The following is a 26,970-nucleotide window of genomic DNA, read 5'->3' as shown; positions in this document are numbered from 1 at the left end:
GCTTGCTGTAGATTTTAACTTTCCTCCTAAGGACTACACGGGGAACAGGGGGAAAGTCTAGGGCCTGCCCAAAGGGAGTGAACTAGGAGACGGTACATCTCAAATAAATTAGGAGCTAAGAAGGGCTATACCCATTATCTGAGAATATGAAAACCCGCTAAAGAGAACAGGAGAATACCTGTCTTGAACGTAATACTCAGAGGGAGGAGGAATTTAAAAATGGCTCCACTGAGATTTAGCAACCACAAGCTAACCTTCATCAGGGTTTCTGGTCAAAATTAACACTTAATGGTGTGGTCTGCAAAAACCTCAAGAAGATAATTCTATGTAAGTGGTCCCAAAGGCCAGCACCACCTGAACCCACTGATCAATCTTGGTATCACTACTGAGGGACAACAAAACATTTATGTTTATCCTAACGTAATACACTCACAGCAACACCTATGAAGTACTTCAAAGCATGTTAGTCAGTAACGATGTGTAACAAACTACCCGAAACTTAGTGACTTAAGAAAGCCACCAGCAGGTTTTATGCTCACAGAGTCTGTCAACAAGGAATCTGAAAGCGTGTGAAGGAGAAGGCTTGTCTTCACCACACTGGAATAATGGATAACGGTCATTGGACAGTCAGGGCCGGAACTACACCTGGAGGCTTCCTGACTCACAGAGAGGGTCGTGCTCCCCTCACCTGAACAGACACAATGCCCTACATTTTGGGGACATGATTTACAATGACGACAAAAAAACAATTTGTTGACCTTATCGGATTAGAGGCGCTAGGTGAACACATTAAGCCACATCAAGGGAAAGCAACCAAACCAAGCCATTCCACGAGACAGTTTTCCAACGTGCCATAGGCTCTAATGGGGATGGGGAAGAAGGAACTGTTCCAGATAAAAAGACGTAAGGACCAAACCAATGGATTAAAGGTCTTCGAATTCTGCTTGGAAAAAAACAAAAACAAACTATACAGGCATTCTGACAACAACTGGGGATATCTGAATGGGACCAGGCTGGGAAGGGCAAGGAATTATGGCGGCGTGTGGATACTCACTGGATCATTCTGTTCATGGGCACAGTGAGATTTTCCTGTACAATAAGACACAAAATGTGGTTCCCAATCACTCGTGTCCACAGGCAACTGGCAAAAACAAACATCGTTCCTTCTGAGGGAACAGAATATAAACCCAGGAACTCAATAAAATGTCTTCCCAAAAAAAACAAAAAAATGCAGGGAAAAAAAAAATTCTTAGAACCAAAAGAGAACAAAAATGATGCATGTCAAAATTGGGAGACATTCGGCCAAAGCAAGAGGAACTTTTTTAGTCTTCTTTTTTGCTTCATCAGACAAACATGTTTCAAATAAGCTAAGCATTCACCTGACTGAAAAAAAGAACAGCAAAATAAACATCAGTAAAATGTAAAGCAAGACAGGGGCACCTGGATGGCTCAGTCCATTAAGTGTTGGGACTCTTGATTTTGCCTCTGGTCGTGATCTCACGGTTCGTGGGACAGAAAGCCACTTCGGGCTCTGCACTGACAACAGGGAGCCTGCTTGGGATATTCTCTCTCTCTCTCTCTCTCTCACTCTCCCTCCCTCTCGCTCTCCCTCTGCCACTCCTACACGTGCACATGCTCTCTTTCTCACACGCAAAATAAATAAGTAAACTTGAAAAAAAAACAATAAAGGAAAAATGTTATAGATTAAGTGCCTTAAACTCTGGATGTTATAAAAATTAATGATAATTACTATATGAACAACCTTCTTAATAAACTTGAAAAACTAGATGAAATAAATTCCTAATGTGTAGGAATATATAAAGTGTTGCATATATGTATATCTACACATCACATATAAACATATATAACGTGTGTGTGTATATATATATGCATATATAAAGGCAGAAAGCTGACTCAAGAAGAAATTGATAATGTGAATACGCCTATATTCACAAAGGACATAAGATCAAAGTCACAAATCAGGAAAAAGACAAAAGCTAATAATCAAGAGGTACATACACATTCCTTTATGGTTTTACAGATACTTCTACCATTCAAAAGGCAGATTAATTCCAAAGTTTAACATAAAAGTCTTCCAGTAGATTTACAAAGGGACTAGGCTCCAATTCATTTTATAAAACTCCCTAATACAGACACCAAACCCTTACAAGGATAAAAGTCAATCTCATTCACCAACACTGTCAAGACACCTAAAGAGAGATCTGCAATCTGAACTCAGTGATGTTTAAGAAGATTAAAGGATGATTCTAGAAAGCATGTTTGGTTTAAACTTTAAAACAAAGGGACACACATAATACACCCCCAACAATGGATTATAGGAGAAAACCAAAATGTTCATCTCAATACTTATTAAAATACCACGTAAGATAGATAAAATTTGGCATTCATTCATGATAGAATCCCTTCGCAAACTAGAAGAAGGAGGGTACTTAGCGGTCTAGCAGTGGGCAGTCACTAAATTAAATAACCAAGTAAGTAAACAAACATTATACTTAATGAGGAAATGCTGAAAGCCTTCTTTTACGTCTCAGAGAATACAGAATAGACAGCCCTTTCCAACAATGCTTTGGGGAAGCTAGTCTGCAAAAAGACAAGGAGAGGGAGAATGGGGTGATTTCTTTAAAAAAAAAGTTTTGTTTTAAAAATTGAGAAAACCTAAGAGAACCTACATATTGTTAGTAGAATTAACAAGAATTTAAAGGGTCATTGAACAAAAAAAAATTTTAATATAAATTGTGCTGGATTTATATACACTCATAACAAGGAGAAAATGAATTTTGAAAAGCACACAATTTACAATGGCAACCAAAATATAAAATATATACAATTAATTCTAACAAAAAAAGTACAATAGCTCTTTTGGAAGAATGTTACAAAGAAAATTCAAAAACACCTACAAACAATGAAGAAATGGAAGACAGTAATAAAGGGGCCAATGAGGGGTGCGCGAGTGGCTCAGGAGGTTAAGTGTCCAACTCGTAATTTCAGCTCAGGTCACAGTTTCATGGTCCCTGAGTCAAACCTCCCATCAGGCTCCGCACTGACAGCATACAGCCTACTCGGGATGCGCTATCTCTCCCTCTTTCTCAAAGAGCTATTTTTTCTCAAAAAATAAATAAGCTTTAAAAAAAGGACCAACTGAAAAAGAACAAAAACCCCAGAATAACCCCAAACAGTATACCTAAGGGAATTCAGTAAATGATAAAAAAAAAAAAAAAGGCATCTCCAATCATTTGGGGAAAGGCAAGTGTAATGGTTAATTTGATGTGTCAACTTGGAAAGTGTGTTTGGCTGGAATTCACATGTAAACCAGTGACTTTGGGAAACGTGGGTAGGCCATCAGCTGAAGGCGTGAGCAGAGCAAGGAGGCTGGCCTCTCCGACTAAGAGGAAACTCTCCAGCAGACTTGTCTCCGCTCAGCCTGCTCTCCTGAATCGCCACCCTGCTGGCCCACAGTGCAGGTTCCAGACGTGCCAGCTTCCACCATTGTGTAAGCCGGTTCCTTCCGACAAATCTCTTTATCCTAACCAAATAGGATATATGCATGTGTGTGCACGCACACACACACACATCCCGTTTCTCTGCAGAGCCCTAGCACAATAGCTTACACAAGAGAAGATCTGGCAAACAAACAAATAGACAAACAAACAACACAGTTAAGCTGGATTAGGGTAAGTGAGATGTAAAAATGAATCTATGGAAATACTACAAAATAACACAGGAGAGTTCCTTGGTAAATCCTGGAGTGTGGAAGGCTCATACTTGCACTAAAAAAAAAAAACAAACAAACAAAAAAAACAAACAAAAAAAAACCCCAGAGATCTTAAAAGATTGATAATTTTGACTACATACATATCTTTTAAAATTTAAAAAGCTCCTGTGCATGACCAAGTAAATAAATAAACCATAATTAACATCAAAAGATGAATGCCAAGGGAAGGGAGGGTGGTTAGTAACTCACATCACAAGCGAAGATCCAGTCTCCCTAATATATATAGATTTTTATTAAATCAATTTTTAAAAGACCAACAATTGAATAGAAAAATTCAAGACAAGGTATGAATTCACATTCCAAAAAAAAAAAAGAAATGCAAATGCTTTTAAGTTCATAAAACATTCAACAAAACTCAAAACAAGATAAATGCAAATTCAAATTATATATCCGCCTGGCAACAATCCAGAAGCTGAGTAAACCATGCCACTGGCGCATGCGTGGGGAGGCCAGTGCCCTCAGATGCTGGCGGTGTGAGCATACATTGGTGCAACCCCTCAAAGGAACAATCTGGCAATATTTACCAGAACTGTAACTGCATACACTCATTGATATACTAGTGCACTTCCAGGAACTTATCCTACAGATATATCTGCACATTTACAAAATGATACATACACAATGCTCATCTTGGCAGTATTGTTTGAACTGCAAGTAACTTAAACTAACCTAAATGATCATCAAAAGGGAACTGGTTAAGTAGATCAAGGTATGACCATAAAATGAAATGACACTATGAGAAAGAGTGAAGGGTTCCTTTGCATACTCCTTTGGCAAGTTCGACAAAAACTATATTTAAGTGGGTGGGAGACAAGGATGACAAAGAATAGACAAGTATGTACGTTACAGTATGCCACCATTTATGGGGAAATGGAGTCAAAATTAAAATACGGTATCTTGGCGCCTGGGTGGCTCAGTCAGTTAAGCATCTGACTCTGGGGTTTGGCTTGTCAAGTCATGATCTCACAGTTTGTGGACTTGAGCTCCACGTCCGGCCTGGGGCTGACAGTAGGGGGCCTTCTTGGGATTCCCTCTCTCTCCCTCTTTTTTCTTTCCCTCCCCTGCTTGCACACAACACATGTCCTCTCTCTCTCTCAAAAATAAATAAATATGTAATAATACAATATGGTATCTTGCTTCTTTGTCATAAACACACCCCAGAAAAACGCAGGACACCCTGCGGAAGGGGTTAGCAGGCAAAGGGTGAGGCGGGGCAAGCTCGGCAGGGCTGTGCTGGGAAGCTCATCCTATCCGTTCCTCATACTTTTCAGTTTTTGAAATATAGGAATGTACTGATTATTCAAAACATAACACATCAGCAAATGCTAAAGATACAGAGTGAGGTGTCTTCATGGAGCCCTAAAATTACTTTTTGTATCAAACCTCTTAACAAAAGACACAAAGTATAATTTGCGGGTGGATTCCCTAATATAAAAATCAATAGGCCATGCGGGCTATTTGGAAACAAAAAGAAAGTCTGCAGAGGTGAATGTCTCCTCTGTTAGGAAGTGCTGGCTCTTTACATTAAATACAACTCAGCTTCTTTGGTTTTTAAATGTATGTGAATTCAGAATTAGATATTCTTATTAAAACCCAGCTTGATTTTGAAAAAATCCTTTGGTTATTGTTATTACATGGTTTTGGGATAGAGCTGGGGGATTCTTTGTTTTGGGAGGTGCTAACCATATCCAAAATGCTAACTCTTATTTCCTAGACCAACTCTCTAAATCTATCTGCAACCTAACTCCCTAAATACCAAAGGTCGGCCTGTCAACAAGACCCTCTCATTCCTCAACAGAAATGTCTCTGACCCCTGCCTCTTTGTCCCATAATGAACTTAACAAAATTTAAAAAACATTTCGACATTCTACAGGTACGGAGTATGAAAACAAGAAAAACTTTCTCAGAGAGTTCAAAAAACTGTCTTCCTCAGAACACACAGAAGTGACCGTATTTACGTGAGATTGCCGTGGTTCTGGGCGCAGCACTTCCTACCGTAGAATTGACCACGTTCGAATCAATAAAACAATGGCAGTATCAAAGCATCAAATAGACCTAAACCCAGCACTTCAGAATAGTATTCATTAAAATAAGATTTCACCTGTAGTGTGTTAAATATTTAAATGTGAAGGATATTAAATAACTAATTGCAATGTGATAGAAGTCATCAGTGGATGCTTCATAGAGGAAGTAAATTTGAGCTTGGTCTTGAAGGAAATGACAGGCACTCAGAATCCTTAATCAAATTGGTTTTACAATCAGAGATTTATTTTAGCACACCGAAGTAAAATGACTAATGTAATCTCTCTATTCAGTCCTTCTTAAATGTTGATGGCATGAGAAAACATCCTGTGTCTACCAAGGAGTTAAATAAGGTGCTGAAAGCCCTTGGAAAAGCCTAGAACTTTATAGATCATGAACTGACACCATTCTCTCTCAATTAAAAAAGAAATGATATTGGACGATTAATTTTCCCACATCTTAATAAAAGACTAGACCAAGTAACTGAAATAATATCCATTCCTACCTCCATAAATGCCTTTATACAATACCAGAATTTTGAAAACATTTGCAAAAAAAAAAAAAACCAAGATTCTACAGAATCTTCAATCTCTGTTGTTTTAACATGTTTTGTTTAAATTCATAAACTGTCTTTAAAACTCTCAAATATAAGTCACATGGGAAAAGACTCCAAAGAACCCAAGAAAATACTTAAGAAACCAGCTGAATTAAAATTAAGTTTCAAGGTCACCTGAGTGGCTCAGTCAGTTAAGCATCTGACTCTTGATTTCGGCTCAGGTCATGATCTCAAGGTTCATGAGTTCAAGTCCCTCGTCGGGCTCTTCACTGATGGTGTGGAGCTTGCTTGGGATTCTCTCTCCCTCCCTCTCTCTCTCTCTGCCCCTCCCCCGCATGCAGGCATGCATGCTCTCTCTTAAAATAAACAAAATAAACTTAAAAAATAAAAAGAAATAAGTTTTGTATCTTGCTTTAAGCTTATTTTATTTTTAGAGAAAGAACATGAGAGCATGAGCGGGGAAAGGCGAAGAGCGAAGGAGAGAGAATCCCACACAGGCTCTGTGCTGTCAGTGCAGAGCCAGACTCTGGAGCCCAGGATCACAAAGCGTGAGATCATGACCGGAACCGAAATCAACAGTGGGCCGCTTAACCGACTGAGCCACCCAGGTGCCCCAAACTCCATGTATTTTTTTTTTTTTACCTTGTTTAGCGTCAACAATCTCTTCAACATGTACAAGAAGCACTTCAAAAACTGAACCATCGAGGCGCCTGAGCGGCTCAGTTAGTTAGCATCCAACTTTGGCTCAGGTCATGATCTCACAGTTTGTGAGTTCAGACCCTGAGGGCTCTGTGCAGACATCTTGGAGCCTGGAGCCTACTTCACATTCTGTCTCCCTCTCTCTGTCTGTTTCTCCCCCACTCATGCTGTCTCTCTCTCTCAATGATAAATAAAAACATTAAACAATTAAAAAAAAACTGAATCATCAATGTTGCTGCCTTCCCTCACCACCCCATGAAAGAGAAAGAAGGAAACTATGAAATGGCAAGTTACATTCTGATGCTTGTGACTGCAAGTGCTACAAAACATTTATCTGGATTCAGAGTAAGAATCCTGAGCTCAAAGTGCCTTTTTCTATCTCTCCGTGTCAGCCTCTAAAACAAGAGGAGACTGAACTATTTGACCGCATGTCTATGTATGATTTTTCTACAAATCACAGAAGCTGAAGTACACAGCCCGATAATGTAAAAGAGTATTTAATGAGGTTAATTTAAACCACAAACTGCTTAATATTCTAAAAGTGCATGATCCCCTCTAGTATTTTCCTATGTTGTAACTGAAGTGACGATCTGCTTATAAGCTGCTTTAAGGAGAGTACCACTGCGCAGGCAACGATGTTTTGATGGAGCAGCACTTAGCATTAAAACACGCCCCCCACCCTCAACCTCGAGACGCGAATACCATGTAGGTGCCAACTGGCACCACTAAGTGATCGAGAAAACTACTGTACTTCCCCCTCTACACTTTGGAGCGTCCGTAGGCAAACGACCAGTTCGGTTCACATCCGGAGTACTTTTGCATTTTCTCAATACTACGCCCTCCGCCCCCAAACAGGCTCTCCGGCGCGGGACGGAGCCCGTCGGTGCCAGTCAGAGCCCGGCGGCCCGCGCTCACCTGCTGCTGGTACCGCTGCTGCGGCAGGTACTGCGCCTGCGCGCCCAGGTGCGGGGGCTGCGGCTGCTGGTTGTAGTAAGGCTGCTGGCCCTGCTGGCAGTAACCGCTCACGCCTTGCTGTCCGTACTGAGGCGGCATCTGGCGACAAGACAAGCAAAACACGCGACAAAGTCAAAATGTGCAATTCAGGGCAGTCAAATACGGTTTCGATGCGGCAACGTGGGGGGGGGGGTCTGCGAGTGGCCAAGCAACTGAATTCAATGTTTTTAATCTTCCCTCCATTACATAAATCATCATACTGTCTTCTAGTCACATAGTAGAAAGGAAGTAAAAAGATAATTTGACTGTTTTTAAAAAAATAATATTTCATCAGATATCAAGTCTTGATAACCTCATAAAAATCCAGTGGGGGAAACATCTAATACTGACATTTAAAACTGTCAGCCTCTGCTGAGTTGGTGAGGTGTAGACTGTACAGGTGAAACTAATCAAATGTCTGTTAATGAAAAAAACAAAAACAGAACAGCCTATTAGAAAGTCAAGATGGGGCGCCTGGGTGGCTCAGTCGGTTAAGCATTCAATTCAGCTCAGATCATGATCTCACGGTTTGTGGGTTCGAGCCCCATGTCGGGCTCTGTGCTGACAGCTCAGAGCCTGGGGCCTCCTTCGGATTCTGTGTCTCCCTCTCTCTCTCTGCCCTTCCCCTGCTTGTGCTCTGTCTCTCAAGAATAAACAAACATTTAAAAAATTAAAAAATTAAAAAAAAAAAAAGAAAGTCAAGATAGCATTGTGTTAATCCATTCTCGTGCCAGGCTCAAAATGAAAATGAACTCTAACACTCCAAGCACACTTACTAATATTCTGTAGGATGCTTGTGGCTTGGGTATATGTATAAGGTGTGTTTTTGTTTCAACGAAGGTCAAAAAATTCCAACTACAGAGCAGCAGATACTGTACCAGTTACATGAGCAACTGCATTTACTGATTTTGCTAAAAAGAAACTACACCACTTTACAATAAAATAAAACCCTTTTAAAAGACAGTACTATGTATGTAACACAATATAACCAACAACATGAGTTCCTGAGGGAAAGAAAGATATTCATATCTAATAGAATAGTATTTTCCTGCTTGACAACAGGTAATGGTGTAAAGCAGAATGTGCTTACCCTGCAAATGCCAGAGATATAGACAAGAATGTTCTAGATAAGTCTTCCTCATCTCTAACTTACATGGACCTAAACGCCCTTAAAATCTTTGCTCAAAGGAAAGTCCTTCTTCATGTAATACACCATGAAGGATACTTCTAAGTTTTTTCCCCTCTAATTGGGAGAGAGAGCAGCGGAGGAAAAGAAAAACAAGGGATCAGGATAGCAAAATGCACTCTAGAGACGAGGATGGTCACGTCACTCTTCATAACACAACACGGCCCACGTGAGAACCCCACGAACTAAAACCCCGTGAGCCCACACTGTTAAGGATTCAGTGATCGGTCGCAGACACACATTTAAACGTGCAATCACTGTAAAATACCGAATGAGGAAAAAGAAGCAATGGTAAAAGGAGGAAAATATTCAACACTTTGCTTCTAAGACCAATTAGCACGGCAATTTGTAACACATACAACGCTGAAGAGAAAGGAGAAAAATGCAAAAAGCTAAAGTTCATTTTCTTTCTGACCTGATCTAGCTTATCGTCAAGGCCTGTCAGCAACGATCACAAACGTTTGGCCACGATGGCTCACAAATGCCTCGTCACACAGACCCTACGTTAGTTGAGCAGACAAGTTTGCACTGAAAACCATTTAACTGCACAGTTGAATTCTTTGCTTTTATTTATTTTACAGCTTGATATCTCATAATGAATGTATGTCCCTGCCATAAGCCAAGCCAAAGAATTTCCATAAAATACAACTCCACATGCTAGAGTATCGTATACCACCACAACACATCCCCTTCCGCTCGGCACCCATATGTTGATTTGATATCTAATACTAGATTTCACACAAGCATCTTTGCAGTTTGATTTGAAGCAGTTAGGATAACACTTTTGCCAGTGTTAAAACGACTGTAAAGCTCAATCAACACAGCCAGCATCTCCCCTGGGAATTGCACTTTAATATGTTGACTTTCTGGTTTAGGGAAACCCTTACCCACAGCATGAAAGCGCTGTTTGGGAAGCGGGGCTCTATTTTCTGAGCAGGACAGCAGGACATGCCATAGGCAGCGACTACCACTGGAGCAGCCAGGAACATACCCGACCCTGCCGTCGATGCTAGCTCGCAAGAGCTTGGGCGGCAAGTCAGGGTGCAGGAGAGCCAAGCGAGGCAGGCGGGGCAGGACTCCAGGCAAATGTTCAACCTCAGGGGAGAAACCACCCCAAACTTCTGCTTGGGAGACTTTACAGCAGTCTTCCACAGTTAAAACCTAGTTGCTCTACTTTTAGATGCATGGCCTAATTCACCTGGCACCACCCTAGCTGGCCGCTCCCCCTTGGGAGCCCGGGGGGGAGGCGACTTACAGCGCAGCAGTCAGCCTGCCGGTGAGACCCGGGTCCCGGTGCCGGTCAGCAGATCCCGGTCTCCCGTCCTTCCACGGGAGCCACGCTGGGGGAGAGACACTAAACGCTGTTTAGCTGCAGAATCTCTGGGTGGGAAATGTGTCAAACCCAAATCTAAGTCCTACTGCGCCTCACTTGTGTGAATATGGTCAATCACATAAAGGTAACTGTCTCACATCTCTAGCTACAAGACAGGGCTACTTGCTCTATCGATTCAGATTCATATTATAACCAGCAACAGAATAATCCCACCTGGAAGTCTACACAGATGCCATTACTTCTTAAACTGCAGGTTGCAGTGCTATCTCTAAGACAGAAATTATTTCCTAAGTTTTCTTTTAAAAGTCAATTTCTAAATATATTAGGTCAGTTGTCTGGAACTAAAGTCTAATTCTTTAATGATCAATATTGTTCTTGTTTTAATCAATTTAGATGCCTGACTTTCAAAGATCTATCATGCGCTTTTCTGACATCTTAAGCCAAACAATCACGATCATAAAACCTAAATCAGCAGGTTAAACCATAATACACTGAAGGCCCCAGAGCCCCTGCCCAAAGCCGCCTGCACAGACCCCACGGGGTAACTATGGTCTCGCTCCACCGTCTGCCTTACATGCCACCGAGGCACCCGGCCATCGCTCACCACGGACCTCCATCCTCAGCGGAATCTGCTGAGGACTGAGGAGTGCGCGACGCTGGTTAAAAACATGAAGGCCGAGGGGCCTCATCCACGAGGGGAGCAAGGGAGCGGTTACCACCTCAAATTCTGTAAAATCGATTTTAGCTACTGAGGGTCTTCTTGCTTACGTCTTGGTCCTCAAAGACATTCAGGAGAAGGAGGGTCACCAGAATGTTGGGTGCAAGGGAAGTGTCACCAAGCGTTACTGAGAAGCAGGAACCAAGCGCTGAGAGCTCGGGTCCCGAAGCACGTGCAGCTCAGACCCACCCTCCCCAGACCGGCCCGGCTACACAGCACAGAGCCAGTGGTCTTTCTCATGCCGTTTCCAACGCCACGTCACACGGTGGCCACGGTCCGACTTAGTCAGCAAACCCCCTAACTGTGCGCTGTGTCTACTACTGTCCTCATCACTAGACATCACGCCCCACGCTCCTGCGATGCCTCCTGGGAGCGGGGCCTGCCAGTCAGTACATGTTTGCTGAGTGAATGGACGTTGTTCAGTGATTACTGAATCAAGTATTTACATCAAAAATTAACGAAGGAACATCTTCTAAAACTGAATCCACTAGCAGCACCCAGCTCCCGAGACGCCTGCGAGCAGCTTCACCTCACAGCCAAACCGGCGAACTTCAGGCCACTGACTGCTTCCCCCCAAGTCATGACAGACCCGGCAGACGCTCTGGGCCCGGATCACGGTTTGAATAAAAATATCACTAAACTAAACTACATGGAAATCTCCAGAAAATGCCTGAGAGCAGAGCTTTTCTGTTACTTAAAATCAAGAAAAACAAGAATTTACTTCACTCATTTCTAAATAAAGAAGATCTCATGGTGGAGCATGAGCATACATAATAACAAAAAAATTTATTCCAATTTTCAAGGAAATATGAATGCTTTCCTACATTGCTGGAGAGGAAGGATAGCTGAAAATGATTCATTTAAGTGTTTATTTTAGGAAACCACGCTGATAAACCCGTGAATACGAACTTTCCTATCTCTGCTTCATGTTAAAGGTACAGAAATTCCGGGCCCCATTTTTCACTTTACCTTATCCCGAATGAACCCTCTGCTCATATTTCAAAATTGAAGAAACAGTCAAGGTTTATCTTCTCTCCAGTTTTCTTCTTAAAGGAGTTGTAGACAACAGTTTCCTCGCCAGGTATAAAGGTGCACTGACCCTATGACCCAGCAATCTCCCTCGTAAATACATGCCCGTGACACACGCACATGTGTCCCAAGAAGGGTATGCGATGCAATACTGTTTACAAAGCCAGAAAGTGGACACGCTCGAACTCTAACACAGTAGGTAATGACACAGGATGGAATTCCGTACGATTTCAATTTTTTAAAAAAGGATGTAGTAAGGCCGACATATCAGAATGGTTCAAATCTAAACAATACTGAATTCTTTTAAAAAGCAACAAAAGAATGCAATATAATAGCATTTGTATAAATTTTTAATACACACACAAAAATTATTGTTTGGGAGTGTATATATGTACATACACACAGCACGCACTGAAAAGGAAATCGATGACACTCTGGAGGGGGAGAGGCATGCAGATGTGTGACACTCAGCCTTGCATTTTTTCCGATATAAAAAGAGGGAGAAATGGAGCAGACGCACCCAACAATTTTGCTGCAGTTACACAAGTGTCTGTTATATTTGTTTCTGTACTTTTCGGTATGCCTAAATTACTTCATAAATTTAAATTCTGAAATAAAGAGCTCACCTTCACCCTCTCCCTCATCCGCCCCCCCCAGAAGCAGAAGCGTGGAGACCACCCAGCAAGCGCACAAGGCAGGAGGCCCCAGGAGAGGAAAATGCCTCGGTCAGGTGCTTTATGTAAACAGGCCCCGCGACATCTCTGCTCCAGAGACCCGTCCCTGGCTACTAATCAGGCGCCCTCATCTCTCTAGGCCTTCCACCCAGGGCAAGATTAGGCCAAAGACTTCACCAGGGTCTTCTACGTTTCCTGCAGATTGGGAAATCTCTGACAGGACTCTATGTCTCTGAAGGACTTCATGCCAGCATTTCCTAATGGCACCTACATGGGGCACTAATCTGGCAAGTTAATTCACAGAAATAAATCCTCTAATCAAAAAAGTTTGAAAAGTAAACATGAAAGTAGAAGCTAACGTACAAAGAAGGTGTTAAATCCTTAAGAAGTTAAGAGACACATCCACCTTTAAATCTGGGATTTCTCAAATGTATCTGACAACATGGATACCGCCACACCCAATGGAATGTAAATTCCATAAAAAATGGGGTCCTGGCAGTTTAGTTCATCACTGCACTCACAAGGCCTGGCCCACTGAAAGAGCTCAATGAGTATGTATTGACTGAAGCTCCTGGAACAGGTATATAAATCCCATACTATAAATCACACACCACTGACACATAAATGTAAGAGCTTCCTGCCTTGAGCTACACAACGGTCCCGTGCAATGCTCTGCCTCCACAACAGCTCACAAAAACATGTGGAACAGATATTAGAATCCTCCTTGATTAGGAAGTTATGTTGCTAAAATACACTTTGGTTTCTATTACAGAGCTGTCACCTCTAGATTATCTGAATCTATTTACATTATCAGTTTTGTCCTTCCTTTTGGAGGGAAACAATTTAAGATCAAAAGAAATACTTCACATTATCCTAAATTTATCACAGGCATGCTAATATAAGGAAATCATTTCATCTTCTCATCCATCACGGGCACTTCAGTTGTTTCTACTTTTGGGTGATCTTAAACAATGCTGCCATAAGAAAGGACATATGAACATCTGTTCAGGGATTTATGGCTAAACACCCAGTAGCGGGACTGCTGGATCCTAGGGAAGTTCTATGTTTAATTCTTGGAGGAGCTCCCATACTGTTTTCACAGCGGTGGTACCACTTTTTATCCCCACCAGCAGTGTACAAGTGTTCCAACTTCTCCACAGCCTTGACAGCATTTGCTGTTTTCTGTTTGTTTGGGAATAGCCATCCTAATGGGTATGACATGGTATCATACTCCTTGTGTGTTTGTCATTTCCCTAATTAGTGACATTGAGCACCTTCTGCATGCTTACTGGCCATTTGTTTATCTTACTTGGAAAATGTATTTAAGTCCTTTGCCCATTTATTAATTGGGTTGTTTTTTGTTGTTGAATTGTAGGAGTGCATTAAATATTTTGGATGTTAATCACCTCTATGACCTAGGATTTGCAAATATTCTATTGTGTTGGTTGCCTTTTCATTCCCTTTTTTTTTTTTTTAAGTTTCTTTATTTTGAGAGAGAGAGAGGGAAAGAAAGAGGGCGGACACGCAAGTGGGAGAGGGGTAGAGCAAGAGGGAGAGAAAGAGAGAATCCCTGGTCCAGGCTCCACACTGCCAGTGCAGACCTAGATGCAGGGCTCAAACTCATGAACTGTGAGATCATGACCCGAGCCAAGTTGGACCCCTTAATAACTGAGCCACCCAGGTGTCCCCATTCTCTTGATTAGTGTCCTTTGGTACACAAAGTTTTAAATTTTGATGTAGTCCGATTTATCTGTCTTTTCCTTTGTTGCCTGTGCATTGGTTTCACATTCATGAAATTACTGCTATATCTAATGTCATGAAGCTTTCCCCTATGATTTCTTCTAGGAATTTTATTTTTTTAATATATATGCATATACTTATACATATGTAGATATATTTTATATGTGTATATATGCATATTACATATGTATATTACTTAAATATATATTTATAAATATTGCTTATATAAGTTATTTATTACATATAGTATAAGTTAACACTGATAATATGAATATTTGCTTATAATATATATTATTATATATGTTCGTTATAATATATGTGTATGAGAAATATTATGTATTTATATATACATTAATTATCATATACTTATATATAATTATCATTGCATATATTACATGTAATTATTTGTAATATTAATAAATTATTTATTATATGTATATTTTAAAGTAATCTATGCCCAACAGGGAGCTTGAACTCAAAATCCGAAGATCCAGAGTCACACGCTCCACCAACTAATCCAGCCTGGGCATCCTTCTCTAAAACTTCTACAGATTCTGGGGCACCTGGGTGGCTTATCCAACGCTTGATTATGGCTCAGGTCATGATCTCATGGTTCATGAGACGGAAGCGCATGTCGGGCTCTGTACAGACAGCAGAGGGCCTGTCTGGAATTCTCTCTCTCAAAATAAATAAATAAACTTTAAGGAAAAACAAAAAGGGTTCTGTGGCTTTTAGCTCTTATTTAGGTCTGTGATCCATTTTGAGTTAATTTTTTGTATACAGTGTAAGTTAAGGGTCTAACTCATTCTTTTGAAAGACCTACTGTCCTTAATATGATTTTCACATCAGCCTCCGATCCTTTTGTTCTACAAAGTATAGTCTGGTTTGGTATCTACAGTTCCCTCCAGAACTACATTAAGTGTATACACATTCAACACACAGTATTACCTGTTCATGTGAAATTCAAAACCACACAAACTGAATATCTGTTATTAGACAGATCATAACACTGGTTGTGGAACATAGTGAGTGGTTAAAAAGAGGCATGAAGGACTTTGTGGGAGTAACAAACATATTTTGTATCTTAATTGGGGTGGTAGTTTCATGGATGTACGTATGTGTCAAAAGTCATCAAACGGCACACTTAAGACCAGAGCATTTTATTGTATGCCAGTTATGCCTTTAAAAGTCACTAGCAGAATATGTATACATACTTAACAACCAATGTGTCTAAAGTTTTGACTTCACATTTTATAACACATTTATGTTAAACCATCACTGCCTTATTTAGGCCTACATGTAAATTTCCTATTGACAATGACTGTTTTAGACACTTAACAAGGAGTTTTCATATTTTCATTTTACATAATCTGAAATAGTACACAGCAATGGAGAATACTGAAATAATCATGGTGGGCATATAAATTCAAATATTTAGGGCAAGTTACAATACGTACAGAAGCAATATCCTGCAACCCAGGATTCTACTTTTAAGAATATACTTTGAGGGGCACCTAGGTGGCTCAGTCAGTTGAGCGTCTGACTTTGGCTCAGGTCATAATCTCACAGTTCGTAGGTTTGAGCCCTGTGTCAGGCTCCGATAGCAACCCCACTGAAAATAGGGGAATAGCCTCAATGTCAAATGTCCAACAACAGAGATTGGTTGGGGGTCTCGGGCAGAATTCGAAAATATATCAGCTTATTTATCTTAATTTTTTAAAATGTTTATTATTTTGAGAGAGAGAGTCAGAGCACAAGTGGGGGAGGGGCAGAGAGAGAAGACACAGAATCCGAAGCAGGCTCCAGGCTCCGAGCTGTCAGCACAGAGCCTGATGCTGGGCTGGAACTCAAGAACTGTGAGATCGTGACCTGAGCTGAAGTCAGACGCTTAACTGACTGAGTCAACCAGGAACCCATAATTCTTGTTAATGTTTATTTATTTTTGAGAGAGAGAGAGAGAGAGAGAGAGAGAGAGAGACAGAGCAAGCGAGCAAGAGAGTGAGTGTGAGCAGGAGAAGGGCAGAGAGAGAGGGACAACAGTCCAGAGTAGGCTCTAGGCTCTGAGCTGGGCTCAACACAGGGTTGGAACCCATGAGCCATTAGGTCATGACCTGATCCGAAGTCCACGCTTCACCGACTGAGCCACCCAGGCGCCCAGAACATATCAGCCTATTAATGAACCTCACTGGAGATGAGATGTATTTAACAGAAAGAATGGTTATCAAGGTGGGATTGAAGGGGTAGCAGGGCACAAAATAGTATACATAATGAAAGGCTATTTTTAAAATGAAAAATCCGTGTTTGTGTAGTTATCTGAGTAAAGAATTTATACCTTAAAGGAATAAACACCAAAATGTTATCTATCATTTCTTAAACCAACTCCGTGTTTTTCACAAATCTAGAACAAAATGCAATTGTGGGATTATTTATTGTCATCTATTTAAGAGTTATCAAAAGAGTGTCTTATAACAATTTGCCTTTAACAGCAGAAAGCTCCTTAATTTTTGCTTGTTTGTTTTCCATCAAAGGCTTGAGCCCCTCCAGGTAAATTCCACAAAATGGGAAGGGAAAGAGCATAGGAAAAATCATAAGCTCACAAGTTACATTTTAGTCATTACTGTGGCAAATTCTGCTGGCTTCCGATTTCACAGAAAGATCAAACACTGTATTTCATGCATAAGAGTCAGACTGAAAATTCCCTACAGCAAGGAATTCAGTTGTTGAGCCGATGTGTGGTTGAACCAACTGCATGAGGAAATTTTATTATGTCAACATGTCCAGTCAAAAAGAATGTGCTAGAAGGTAATAAATAAAGTTTACAAGGTCAAGATCCTACCACTGGCTCCATAATCTACAATCCCTTAAGCTAAGTCCCCAATTGAGACTTCTAACCAATTTAGGTCCCTTTTTTTCTTACTTTATTTTAAAAAGAAAAATAAATCTTGTTCTTAGGCCTGTCTGAGGAAAAGAGACAAAACAATAAACCTCCACAATTTCCTGAAATTACTCCTTCATGCTTGAAAAACAAGAAACAATCAACAAATGTGTGCGGAGTGCTCACTGTATGCACAGTACACTCAAGCTAAGGTCCTTCAAGTTCTGTCCAGCCCCCCTGAGTAAGAAAGCAAGAGAAGAAAGAGGACCCCGAGTTGAAGGAGGAGTTGGCAAAGCACTCAGGGCTCAAGCGGTGTCTCACACAGGAGAACAGGCTTGGTGACCAACCACACAAACAAGCCCGTTACACAGCTCACGTTGCTATGGAGCGCACTTCCGTTTTTGTCTAAGCCTTGTTCCTAACAGATAACTTCCAGGCCACAAACGCGGCTGTTTTATAGCCTGAAAATTAACCAACATTATCTAGGCTGATGTAACCCTCTCCTTTAGCTTATTTTTAAATTATCAAAAGATCATTTTTTTCCCACAAATTTAGCTCATGATATAAAATGTTAAACACATCCGAGAGTAGAAAGAACAGTATTAAAACCCACAGTCTGAGTAATCACCAACGTAAGACCAATGCTATTTCGTCCATGGCCCCGCCCACTGGTCCCCAGCCTGGCTTCTATGCTATCACCCCACTGGAAAATTTCAGTGCCCTGCAGCTATTCAGTCTCATCTGGGAACCCAAAATAAATCACATGCGGGACACCCAGCCCAGATGTCTTGCCCAGAGCCAAACCCAACGGAGTTCACCTAAAATCAGTCCAACCGACCCACAGACCCATGAGAGGAAAAATAACTATTGTTAAAAACTACTGAGACTTTCAAGCTGATCGATATGTACCATTATCTGCCCATAGTGACCTGAAGCTCATGACACATATTACCAATGGATTTCTTTGGATGAATAGAATATGGTGATTTTTCACTTTCTATCAATCTGTGTTTTTTGTGTTTTCCACATTTTCTTTTTCCTTGTATTCTGATTGCAGTGCAGTTGGTATCAGTGTCACCTGTACAGTACAGGGTCAACAATTCTGTACATTCTCCGTGTTCATCGCAGTCTGCTCCTAACCCCCTTCCCCTATGTCACTCCCGCCCTCCCCTCAGGAACCGTCAGTGTAGTTTGCTCTCTATAGTGGAGAATAACTTTCTTTTTGATTCACGACACAAAGCAGGAAAGTTCTCATTTGTTGTCAGTACAGAAGTCTTTTTTCATGAAAAATATGTTTTCTAAAACTTCTTGACAGATGTACATACAATATAAGATTGTAAACATAAACAGTAAAAATAATATACATACAATCTCCCTTGGATTTCTTCACAACTATTAACTGCCTCCAAAATTTCACCGCTCATTCTAAGTCCAACCGCTCTATATTTAGCAAATCACAGCTTAAGCGAATACTAGGTCAGACAGTGTTCTGCAGAGTGAACGTTCTGCATGGCTGTGGGAACTAAATGGTACTGCCTCTTGTGACCTCAATTTCCAAAAGTCAGGGATGTGTCCTGAACAGCCTTTATTTCCGCTTTATAATCATTATCATTCTATTATCCGTGAATTTATTTATACCCTTCTTAAATTAATTTATATTTCTAGCTCATGCTACCTCTTGAGGGTAACTACTTCTGGAACATTATTATCCATTTCATAAAGTGGTACGTCCTTTTTCGTAAATTAACTCCGAGCTTCAAGGAGTGCCCCCTAATGCTTGCCCGTGGAATCCGAGTAACAAACGGATGGTCAACCAATGCCAGCCAAAGCCTTTATTCTATCAGCTCAAAGATTCCTTGTTCACTCATCCTCCCGCTCTGTCCCCTGACTAATTTTACTGGCTTATCAAAAGGCTGGTAAGTCTACTAGTCTTCACTGCGGAATAGCAACTGGAATAGCATGAATGCTTCCGAAGGGAACGTACGATGGCTCATACAAGAGTAAGATTACTGTTCTGGTTACTTTTTTTTTTTTTTTTTTTTTTTTACACATTTTGTATTCTCTCCTCTCCTTCTAACTACAGATGCTTTCACCTTTTCTTCCAGGTCAGCCAATTAGAGGCGATCTTAAGTATTCATAAAACGCAGGCATTCACTGGCAGTAAAATGCTTCCTCTCTCATTTACAACCAGTGTTGAACTAAAGTCTTACTGTACACAAAATTAACACACAAGTGTATAATCGTAGTTTGATGCTCAAGTGCCCTAATTACACACTTTAAAACACTTTCTTCCCAAGGACGCATCGAGGGCATTCGATATCACAGATCTATAAAGGCCACAGTATGCTTTTTGATAAAACAAGCATAACAGGAAAAAAACTGCAGCTTCAGAGAAAAAGTCTGTGTGTAATGCACAACGTAATAAATCTCATTCCAGAAATCTGGGCTAAAAAAGATAGCACATTTCCAATGTATATGAACTTGGTGTTGGGGGAGGGAAAGGAAGGGGGTGCTGAGAGCAAAGAACATAAAACACACCGCTTCTTCTCGAAGAAAACAGAAGCAACGTACAAAAACAAGTGGTCTACAGTCTTCCATAAACTATCACAGGGGAGAAAAATCCATGTCTTATTTCTATAACGACAGGAAGCAGGGGGGAAAATGAACAGTGAGAGGACCGTGCTCGTTAATAACATGAAAGCCTGTGACATCTGGGTTTCCAGAAGTTACATTAAAACAAAATCAAAAATAAGTATTTCCCATACCCAACGTGCACAGTCATTTTTAAATTAGAGAATCCCAACTGTGGAAACAGGCTGGTGTGACCAGCACAGAGCTCTACAGCATATACAGAAAGCAGTGAAGGGCTCCGAAGGCAATCTATAGTAATAAATAGGTCAATTCCGCCAAGAGAAGCCATGTTTTCCTAGAAAAAGCTACTTGAAAAGAAAAAGGCTCGCGCTGCCTCGCAGGGATCCGGTTGTCTCCATCCAAGAGAGCACGTTCCCAAGACAGCGGGCGCATTCTGTCATGTGTTTAGTAATGAATTCATCTCCCTGGAAAGCAATTCAGAGTCTCCATGCCTCTCCTTATATAACTGCCCAAATGGCAACAGGTGGTCTGCGATCAGTGCATGTCATCGTCGAGTTGTTAAAAAAAATACAAGAAGGGGACAGGGTCAGAAGTCAAAACGGTACTACAGTACCTCGCACACGTGTCCGGACAGCAGGGGTTCCAATAGGACTTTAAAATAGGTGTTGGGCCCCAGTCTGCTCGCGCTTTTAAAACCCACCGGCTCGGGCCACCTGTCCGGCTGAGGACGTCACCGGTGGCAGGGAACCGGGAAACGCGGGCGAGCGCAGCCGACCAGCAGTGACCGAGCAGCCGAGTGTCCACCGCCCTTCTGCCAGAGGTTTCTATTTTTACAAAGCACGAAGAGAGGAGCCAAGAGCTTTACCACTTTCCTACATAAACCCAGCTGCCAAAACGGATGTGCCGAAGGGGAGTTTGAGAGAATTTTAAAGAGATGACCTTAGCCGGGGCTGCAATGTCAACTTTGTAACCGCCTGAGTGGAACGTGTGCAGGGAATGCCAGATTGCGAGGACCCGAGCAGGCGAGAGCACGGGGAGGGGGAGCCGGGGAGAGCGGGCCTGAGCGGGCCGCGACCAGAATGTTCTAGCAGCCAGCGGAGACAAGCCACTGGGATCTTCTGAGGAGGAAGACTCAGCGGTGGAGGGACAGGAGGAGAAAACTGTGCACCGCAGACCCTTTCTAGCTCAGGGATTTCACACCTTGGTATAAATGACTTGTTCGTGTGTGTGTGTGCACATGCGCGTGTGATTTGTTTTTAATCCAGCTTTTGAGGTTTTCCTAATTTCTTGTTTTAATGAAAGATGGGTGGAGTGCTATGTGACTGTACAGTTACTAACTGGCATTAGGGTGCTAGCTGCTTCTATATCCTTTCTATATCTGTTTTTCTCTCCTGCCCCCCCAAAATAGAATTTTAAAAACTATATTGTAGTGAAACATGATCCTTTAAAACTACACAGTCTAGGGGTACCTGGGGTCTCAGTTGGTTGAGCGTCCGACTTCGGCTCAGGTCACGGTCTCACAGTTCGTGAGTTCGAGCCCCACATTGGGTTCTGCGCTGACAGCTCGGAGCCTGGAGCCTACTTCCAATTCTGTGTCTCCCTCTCTCTCTGCTCCTCCCCCAGTCATGCTCTGTCTCTCAAAAATAAATGTTAAAAAATAATTTTTTTTAAATACAGTCTAACTAACTGTCCCATGAGATTTCTTAAGGGAGAAACATGTACTCATTAATCCATCTATCCCAAACTTTAAATGACGCATGTGGTGAAAAATGTATGAATGGGGAAGAACAGCATTGGTAATGCAAAAGCGTCAGCCTTCTCCACATACCATGGCCAAGACCCAAACCTGGCTATTAAAGTCTTCCTCTGAGACTCTGAGAATTCAGTAGGCGGCAGAATCTAAGAATAGGCAGGTCCCGAGGGAAGAAGGAGTGTGGGGACCATTGCAGGCAGCCTCCCGGGGAGGAGGCACTGCCGCTGACTCAGAGGGCAGTGAGGGTACAGGCTCCGTCCTGGGCTTCCCAGGGGCAGAACAGCTTCCGATGAGCAGAACTAGTCAGCTGCTTTATTGTTTTTAACTTTATGTATTTATTTTGAGAGAGAGAGAGAAGAGTGTGTCAGAGGGCCAGAGAGAGAGGAAGAGAGAGAATCTCAAGCAGGCGCTGGGCTGCCGGCGCAGAGCCTGACACAGGGCTCACACTCACAAACCATGTGAGCGTGATCTGAGCCAAAACTAAGAGTCGGATGCTTAACTTAGACTGAGTCACCCCAGATGCCCCTCGGTCATTTCATTTTTTTGCCCCAACTTCAGAATGAACCCATAACAAATAATGAGAAGTGAGTTTATAAAGGACTCATTTTTTTTAATTAATTAATTTTGAGGGAGACAGAGCTTGAGCAGGGGAGGGGCAGAGAGAGAGAGAGAGAGAGAGAGAGAGAGAGAGAGAGAGAGAGAGAGAGAGAGAGAGAGAGAGAGAGAGAGAGAGAGAGAGAGAGAGAAAGAGAGAGAGAATCCCAGAGAGGCTCTAAGGGTTGGTGCAGAGCCTGAGGTGGGGCTTGAACTCACCTGTAAGATCATGACCTAAGCTGAAATCAAGAGTTGGACACTTAACCAACTGAGTCACCCAGGTGCCCCAATAAATGAGTCTTTTTGCATTAGAAGATGTGATTTTTCTCTGAACCTCAGAGGTAAAGGTGAGACTAAAGGAAATACGTATGCACATCAGTGGCTGAAAAACTGACTTCTTGCATTTTATTCACTGGATCATAGTGTGAGCTGGGGGTGGGGAGAGAAGGGACATGAAGATGCTCTAAAACATATCCGATACACAGTACACATATTTGGACCAACAGCCATTGGTTTAAAGGAAAATTACACATCCGCTACTCCATTCTCAGAAGGCTAAGCCTAATTACGTTTTATTGTGAATTACTTTATCATGCAGTATTAGAACAGATAGAGATTTCAGAGACCACTGGTTCAACCCTCTCCAAGGTCAAGGTCAACGAAAGTAGGTCAAGAAGTTAGGTCAAGGGTTAGGAAACCTGCACAATTACACCCAAAAGGAGTAACAAGTAGAACTCAACTCTCTCTCTCTCTCCCCTCCCCCACCCAGCCTCTCCCACCCCCCACACTCATGTCACTCTCCCATGACCCTCAGTCACTACAGCAGGCTGGGGAGTAACATGCAAGTGAAACATGGAGGACAGGCTGTAAATGGTCACTCAGGCTCAAACAGGAAGAGCGAAGGGCACTTTGGAGACCTCCCTCTGGTCTCGAAGAGAGTAGTGTGACCAGACTACAGGCAGCACCAGGTTACCCAAAGAACGTACAAGTGGGCAGAGGTCGTGAAAGAAGAGACAGGTTAAGAAATAAGTTAAAGGACAATGGCTACCAGTGAGAAATGCACAACATTCAGTTTTAAAAACTAAAGATTAAAAAATCTGGGTGGTTTAGATTAATTTAGAAGGTATTGGGACATACAATTTCTACCGACACAGGCAGCACGCAGTCAAGACAAAGTGGGGAGGGGACAGGGATTCTTCTTTCTGGGTCGTTTAGCACCTAAAGGTAACTTAGGTGACAACCTTGTGATGTTGGGTAACCATTTGAAGAGGGGTTCCATTCTGACACTGAGGCGGTGTTAAGAAACGATGCTCTGGATAAAATACCAAAGCCCTTGAAATATGAATACATTTCAAAAGCAAATGTTTATATAAAAAGAGAAAATAATATAATTATTTCCCTTAAGAAGAAGATCTGCATTTTTTTTAAATTTCATCAAATGGAACAACAGGTACCAAACAGTCCCCAAAGGTTGGTCAGGAGAAAAGATAAAGGGTGTTGACATTTTGAAATCACTAATAGAAAGACACCTATGGGTGGATGGATAGAATTTTCAACAAATTAAATGTTTTGCTTCTTTCTACAGTTTTCTCTGTTTATATTAACAAGTCATTAAAATTAGTCTCACTATTCATTCTGAAAATCCATAAATAATCACAAAATCATAATTATCCCCTTTATAACTATACCTCAACATAGACACAATCTCAGATTGTCCATTCAAAGCACCTTTGCAGGTAAATCAGTAGACTTTAGGGAAACACAGAAGCCATTTAACTATTTTCCTAAAACATTAAGGGTATAAAATAATCCTAAGACACAGCCCTCCAATCCAATGACAAACAAGGATAATTGGACCAAAACATTTCTTGTCACTCTTAAAATTAAACCATAGTCTAATTCCACTTTATTTTAAAGATTTCTTCCATTACCATTAGGAGGGAACAGCTAGGCTTTAAACAGTATCCCATAACAATATCACTTTAATAAATCTTTAAATTTAAAAGACGCACCCGTAGATACAACATGAGGGAAACTACTCATTTCATCCTCTTTCAAGAATGTTGCTTACGAGACGGATGGAAGGCTATCACAGCAGCTGTAAGAGAGGCAACACCAAGGTCATATGGCTCCCCCTGATTCAAGGCAAGGTGTGTGGACTTAGTAAAAATGGTCCTATTTTCTAACCCGAGCTTCTACATTCAATAATCACAATCACTTAAAACATACAGCTATTTCTTACTGCCAGAGAAAACAATTAGCAACGCTACTGTCTGGTCATTTGGGGATTCCTGATTCCGGTGCACGCCACTCTGCACACCGCAGTGGCCTGGTTACCAGGAAAACCCTGCCATCGCCTTAGCGCCTGTGATTGCCTCATATTCCAGGACAAATCACCCCCTGGGGCTTGGGGCCCATCTTTACAGGTGCTAATGCCCCCAACACGGAACTCCCCATCTGTGGAGGAGCCTCCATGCAGCTGGCTGCCCTCCTCGCAGTTGGCTACCTTCTCTGCCACAGCTACTTGGGTGGTGTGCTGTCCATGTAGGACACCTGCTGTGCAACCAGCAAACCACTTCCCTGCGGGAGTGACCTTCCGGTGTGACGTTCTGCCCCTGGCCCCGCAAATAAACCATATTCTAATCCCATTTTATCTCAACCACAAACAATCACAAAAATAAAACATTTTCTTAAATCCCCATTAAAGGAAAAGGGGTTGGAGAATGAAAGGAGCTTTAAAATATTGAAGGTTAACCAGAACAATGACTTTCAATCATTGTTTCAAGTCCAACTCAGAAGAGGAAATATGTTTTTATATCACAACCATGGATACATCGGACACCCATCCATGTGAGACACTCCTATCTTCTACTGTTTATATTCAAACTCTTCCCTTTTTAAAAAAAAATTCTAATTGCAGCCTAATGCATTGCTTTCGTGCTCCCACAACTGGCTCACAATGAGCAGTTTAAAGAACATTGCACTTGAGGATGACATTTTAAGAAAACCTCGGGGAAAACGGTTCCGAGTGATATTGCAGTAAACGTCTGCCCACAGATACTGGTCCCTGCGCTTCCTCTCCCCCGACCGACAGCGGCTGCTGCCACAGTGGCTGCTGCCACACGCCGCCCTGCCAGCAGGGCAGACCACTGCTGGTCCATGCATGCTAGACGGCGGGAGCAGCTCAACGGGAGACAACTGGCGAACCGGAGAGCCGGCTGACCCCCACGGAGCAGAGTGGCTCCGAGGGAAGGGGGACAGCCACCCCGGGAAGCGATCAGGAGGCCAGGCAAGAACACAGACAAAGCTGGAGGCAGCCAGGTAACACTTCTGAGTTGAGAACCAGGAGAACGAGGTCATGCTGGGGGAGCGAGGAGCAAGTGTCAGGGACGGTGTGCATCAAACTTGCAGCCGAGGAAAAGAAACGAATTTGAAAGCATGGAATGAACTGGGCTCCAGTGGAGACACAGCAAGGCAAAGGAGATGGGAGTCAATTTTAAAATAAAACAGAATGGAGGGGGAAGGGCTGGGGCTTCTTTTGACTTTCTACATAGGTCACAGAAAAAGTAAAGCAGCGCGGGAATAAGGTAATCCATTTACCCAGGGATGGCGGGGCGGGGGGTCGTGGAGGACCCTAACTGAGGAATCCGTATCACTGTGTCCCTGGGGTGATTCTCAGCTTCCCTAAGAATGAACTCTTTGCCAGGTTTATATTAATATTCAGGCTAATCATCTCTCTGGGAGAAATACTTGGCAAAAAACTATAACAACTACTACCTGAAATTTGCAATAACGCTACTAAGAATAAAACCAGAGCACACAGAACACTTGTGAGAAAGAACCGCAGGGGCGGAGGGGTGCAGGGCGGCTGCCGCAGGAACAGTGAGCCCAGAGGCTCCCGTCACATACTCCCTGACCAACAACACGCAGGGACAGAAAAAACTAAAGGCAGTTCTGCTAATTGAGTTTACACCCTTAGAAAATACAGAAATTAAGCTACTGAACTCTCTCCTCTCCTCAGGTTCCTCTTGTATCCTTTTATCATGGCCTGACTTTGTTCTCTACCCCGGGGCCCCAGGATAAAAGCCCCCACACCACAAATCAGTGACGAGTGTATGGCTGATCAGCCCTCTTGTCTCCAAAACAACTGACTGTGGGAACTCTGAGACAGACCTCATTATAAAATATTCTCATCGAGGAGCGCCTGGGTGGCTCAGATCACAGTCTCATAGTCAGTTGCGAGATTGAGCCCTGAGTCAGGCTCCGTGCTGGCCTGGGAGCCTGCTGGGAATTCTCTCTCTCCTGCCCCCCCCCGCCCCTCCTCCACTCACGTCTGCTCGCTCTCAAAAAAACATTTTTCACAGATATCAGCTACCGCTAGAAATAACATTTATGACAACACAAATACTTCCT

At 42.2% G+C, this 26,970-nt stretch overlaps 1 protein-coding gene across 7 annotated transcripts in view; it reads right to left on the bottom strand.

Annotated features, from left to right (window-relative positions):
- ARID1B (AT-rich interaction domain 1B) overlaps nt 1-26,970 on the bottom strand; it is a 385,639-nt gene that overhangs the window by 296,913 nt on the left and 61,756 nt on the right. For all 7 annotated transcript variants that reach the window (XM_029944117.1, XM_029944118.1, XM_029944119.1 and 4 more), the window contains exon 2: nt 7,986-8,123. In XM_029944117.1, coding sequence (XP_029799977.1) covers nt 7,986-8,123 — 138 coding nt within the window. The remainder of the gene's footprint in view (nt 1-7,985; nt 8,124-26,970) is intronic.

This window comes from Suricata suricatta, chromosome 7 (assembly GCF_006229205.1).
Source record: "Suricata suricatta isolate VVHF042 chromosome 7, meerkat_22Aug2017_6uvM2_HiC, whole genome shotgun sequence".
Taxonomy (NCBI): domain Eukaryota; kingdom Metazoa; phylum Chordata; class Mammalia; order Carnivora; family Herpestidae; genus Suricata; species Suricata suricatta.
This window is presented reverse-complemented; position numbering and strand designations above follow the sequence as displayed.